We start from the raw sequence: 4,673 nt of genomic DNA on the forward strand, positions 1-4,673 counted from the left end.
GGAAGTTCTAATTGGAGACTTTGAGTTAATCAGAAACTAACGTGCCTTAGCCTTTTAAGCATGCATTTTGTGTAGCCGTCTAGGTGCTATTGAAGTCACACAAAGTCATTAACTATAGAAACCGTTAACTCTGTGTGGATGAGTTTTTTACATTTTCCAAAAATGTAAAAAGATGGAAGATTTTCGGTATCCAATATTTGACATTCAAAGATCCTACAAAAAAAAAAAAAAATTTTTTTGTTCATCAGTTAACTTGAACCCGGCTATTGATATAAACATTATCACTGATAGTTCAAAAAAATGTAAGCAGGATCAATTGATGGTACGTGTAAGTATCAGCACCCCTACATTACTCAATAATTTGTTCATACAAATTAATTGTTGAACAATTACGTTAATTTTTTAAATTTAAGGTAACAAGTGTTTTAATTTACTATAGTACTAGTCAATAATCTTGCACAATTACATTATTTTTTTTTTAAATTTAAAGTAGTTTTGATAACCGATGAATTGACTTGAAAACTTCAAAAGACCCGGTCTAAAAAAATTCGAAATAACTTGGATTCGAAACCCAACATTGACTGGGACGCCACACAATTGTTCGGGCCTTAATTAGTTACTGGACCTCAACAACCCAACTCCACTAGATCTATGTTTCTCTGAACATTGGTTAAGCACAGCAAACCTTAAGGCCCAATCGATCCCACCCACACCAAGAAGAAAAGATCTCTGTGGAGAGTCCTTGTGCTCTATACTTCAGCAGTTCCCTTTGTTCAAAAAAAAATAAAAGGGCAAAATATCTCAGTGATCCTTAAACTATTACAAATTTTAACTTTTTACTTTTCAACTATTAAATAAGCAATTTTAGACTCCAACTAATTAAAACGTATACTCATAACCTTTCTGTCAACTTAAGTCGTTATGTCTAACAGAAATAGGACCAAAAATGTCAAGATCCACCTCTATTATTCTGTCGAACATAACGATTCAAGTTAAGAGCTCTGAGTATGTGTTTTAATTACTCAGAGGGTTAAAAGTGTCCATTTAATAATTGAAGAGTTAAAAGTTGAACTTTGTAATAGTTTAAGGATTATTGGGGCATTTTGCCCAAAATAAACTTAAAAAGATACATGTAACTTTGACTCTTTTTTTTTTTTTGTCCTTTAAGTTTATAAGAGTAGCCTCTCATAAATGGAAATAAAAAGCTTCTGATGATTGGCTTCAAGTTACATGCTGTACATGGAATTTACTTACACGGAAGATATTTCCGTTTGAATTTCTTCACAAAACCTTCATCTGTCTTCTTTACTGTTCCAAAGACAAGGTCATAATAATATGTTAAACAAGTTTTTAGAAATTAATTTTAAGTTTCCTTTTATTTCGCATTTTCTTTTTCGTCTTGTACTTATGTTGTCCCTGAACCAGAACATTCTTCACGTCTTCTATTTATTAAAAAAACTGAATCAACAAATTATTATGTTGCGCAAAAACATCATGAAGGCCTTCGAATAAGAACATTAGTTCCTTTCTACAGAATATTTTGCAAGCATTGTTTCCACTTTGAGAGCAGTATGGTAATGTTTTTCTATCTGGACCGATCTAGTTTTGTAATTGAATAAGAGTTTTTTTTTTAACATGTATCTTCCATGTGTAATTTATTTCTTTTGATCAAACAAAGTATTTGTTATCCCTTGAGTTGGCCGAAATGGAAGAGTTAATGTTATACCTTCCTACCAATTCGGGTTCAAACCTCTTTTAGAACATCTGCCCACCGCACAGGAGTTGCCTAGTGCATCTTACCCTCCGTTCCTGTGCTTATTACTACAATCCCTTGTCAGCCAAAAAAAAAAGTATTGGTTGTTCTGTGCTAGAATGTGCATAGTTCTCTTCTTTAAAGAAAATGATAGTGTAATTTACTATAAAGATGATATTTAGACTTAAGTTATTACTACAATGCATTGAATGATTGTTGCAACAACCAGAGCTCAACTACTAATTATAACTTCTAATTGCTTATGGTAGCTACTAATTATAACTTCTAATTGCTTATGCATATAAAGATGATCTTTAGACTTAAGTTATTACTACATGGCATTGAATGATTGTTGCAACAACCAGAGCTCAACTACTAATTATAACTTCTATAAGCTCAAACTAGATATATTCTTGAAACATGATGTAATTGCTTATAGTAGCAATAGCTAAGATACCAATAATCAAAGGAAGAATCTCCTCAGCTGATTTAAGGAATTCACCAAATATACTTCTTGTTTAAGCTTTTTATTTGAACCCCCACCATGTTACTTCTCTCACACGAAAAGAGAAAAATGACAGCCCTCCTACAAATCAAGCAAGAAAGCAAATCATTTTTTCATCTCTACCAAAGCTCTTAGTAAAATCTTTTTTTTTTAAAGGAGCTAAGAATCAGTGAGGAATGTTAACGTACGTATAATGTAGAATCCAAATTTTAGTCTTCTAATAATAATTAATATGTGCAGGGCTACAAATTTGAATGGATAAAATAATCATTCAAAATATTTATGTGAAAGATAAGAAAATAAATAATAGACACTATTATTATATCTCAAAACAGTAGAAGAAAGTCACACTACAATAAAAGCTTACTAACTCTCCCAGACTCTCTGAAGAAAATATCATAACTGATGCTTTATTTATAACTAATCAGACTTGTTACATCAACAATTATCAAATAAAACACATATTTTTAATTAACACAATTACAAAAAACCTGACTCCAATAAAACTAGCAAATAAATAATAGAAACTTCTAGTTTTTGGTTTATTTTGCCAACATATAACACATGGATTAATTTAGTCCTTGCCGGCCTCTCACAGTCTCACTATAAGTCTGAAGATGGTTTTTCTTTTTTCTTTTTTTTTTTTTCCTTTTTGGATCAGAAATCATCATCTTCATGATCCTCCAGCTCCCAAGATCCATCTGCCTGTTGAACCATGCCTTTATTCTGAATACACCACCAAGAAACCGGTACACAATGTTCATCCTTTAATACATCCATATATTTGTTAAGAAGTGCAACATCACGATTCACCACCAGCTTGAATCCTCCTTGAAGCCCTTGTTTTCCCGCGACTCCATGCATGTAGCATTCCAGGCTATGCCAAGATGACAAATTTCCAGGATTTTTCAGGTACTTTGATTTAGTTGTATCAATTCGCAACTCTTCGCCGACATCGGCATAACCTAGCAATGGATAATTTGGAACAACATCTAGGGAATTATGAATACGTAGGACTCGAAGGTTTTGTTGCTGAGAGAACACCTTTTTGAAGCCCTGACCCCCAACTCGAGGGCTCGCGTACACAAAGGCTGTGACAGGACAAGCCTTGCCTGGATTCTCTAGAGATTTGTTGAATCCATTAGCAACTATGTCCACCGCGTTTAGGGTTGCCACCGCGGCACCCAAGCTGTGACCTGTTACAGTTATACTAATTTCCTCATCTTTGAATTCCTCCACCAGCCTCCTGACCTCGTCCAGAACCTTAAACATATATACCACAGGAGCAAAAAATTAAACTTCGCACCCAAAAATAAGAACTGAATAGTGTTACCAAAAACAGGCCTAATTTAGAAAAGAAAAATATTATTTGCACTCCCATCAACTGTTTTATCATATAGTCTAATAAATGAAAACTATATGATTAAAATAATAGCAAAAGTGTGATTAACAAAAATAAGAGTGCAAATAAATATTTCCCCAAAAGGAAAATGTGATCTTTTACCTGGTCTCTAGCACTGGTCTTGTTGAAAGGTGATCTTGAATCATCTGTTGTGTAGATGGAGTACCAACCTTGATGCACCTTAGGATCATCATTTTCACCGAAAATCTTAGGTGCTGAGACTAAAACAAATTCAAGATCATTAACCCATTCCAAACTCCTAACTGTTCCTCTCCAAGCAATCACAATATCCCTTCTTCCTAGTGCAACTTTTCCTTCATCTGTCGCCACAGCAACATAACCCATCCAATTTGATTCCTTGCTCCATGCCTCTCTTGAGAACGATTTTAAGATAAAACCCTCAGGAAGTTGGATCGATGATGTCGCGTACAAGTATTTTGTCACACGATACTTAAAGGGATTGCCATTCTCAAGGCCAACCTTAGCGAAAAGATCTTTCTTTGCATAGAGGCAACTTCCTGCATACCTTGATGCCTTCTCTGTATTGAAAGAATCATAAGTTGCTTGAGCCATTTCTCCATAGTGAATGATGTATTGACGAAGATCGTAATCGAGAGGATCCAATAGGCTATCCCAGTTGTTATTGCCGCTGAGAACTTCCCATCTTTTGGCTATGCTATCCATCTTTTTATCTATGGTATTGGAATCTATATTTTGGTCAGTGCTATCTGATTTTTGGGGCTTTTTTTTTTTTTTTTTGTTTGAACCAATTCATCGTATTGCTTATATTTATAACCTACCCATGTTGTGAATTTGTAATTCTTGGTCTTCAGGATGAGCTCATCCTATACACAAGTGAGGTTTCCTTGTTCAACTTTGCACATGCCTGCACGTTTTGTCAGTCAGACTGTTGATTAACCTCATCCCTTCAACTTTTGTGACAGTACCAACATGAATGAGTGTGTCAGTTCTCAGTTAGCTGTGTTGACAAATTTGAAGGATAATGGTGAAAT

At 34.4% G+C, this 4,673-nt stretch overlaps 1 protein-coding gene across 1 annotated transcript; it reads right to left on the reverse strand.

Moving 5' to 3' along the window:
* Positions 1-2,652: 2,652 nt before the first annotated feature.
* On the reverse strand, positions 2,653-4,397 carry LOC113729581 (phospholipase A1-IIgamma). Its single transcript, XM_027253857.2, has 2 exons — positions 3,763-4,397; positions 2,653-3,521 (listed from the first exon to the last, which is right to left on the reverse strand). The coding sequence occupies exons 1-2, from the start codon at positions 4,342-4,344 to the stop codon at positions 2,916-2,918; spliced, it is 1,188 nt and encodes a 395-aa protein (XP_027109658.2). The 5' UTR covers positions 4,345-4,397; the 3' UTR covers positions 2,653-2,915.
* Between the last annotated feature and the right edge of the window lie 276 nt (positions 4,398-4,673).

This window comes from Coffea arabica, chromosome 2e (assembly GCF_036785885.1).
Source record: "Coffea arabica cultivar ET-39 chromosome 2e, Coffea Arabica ET-39 HiFi, whole genome shotgun sequence".
In the NCBI taxonomy this organism is placed as follows: Eukaryota; Viridiplantae; Streptophyta; class Magnoliopsida; order Gentianales; family Rubiaceae; genus Coffea; species Coffea arabica.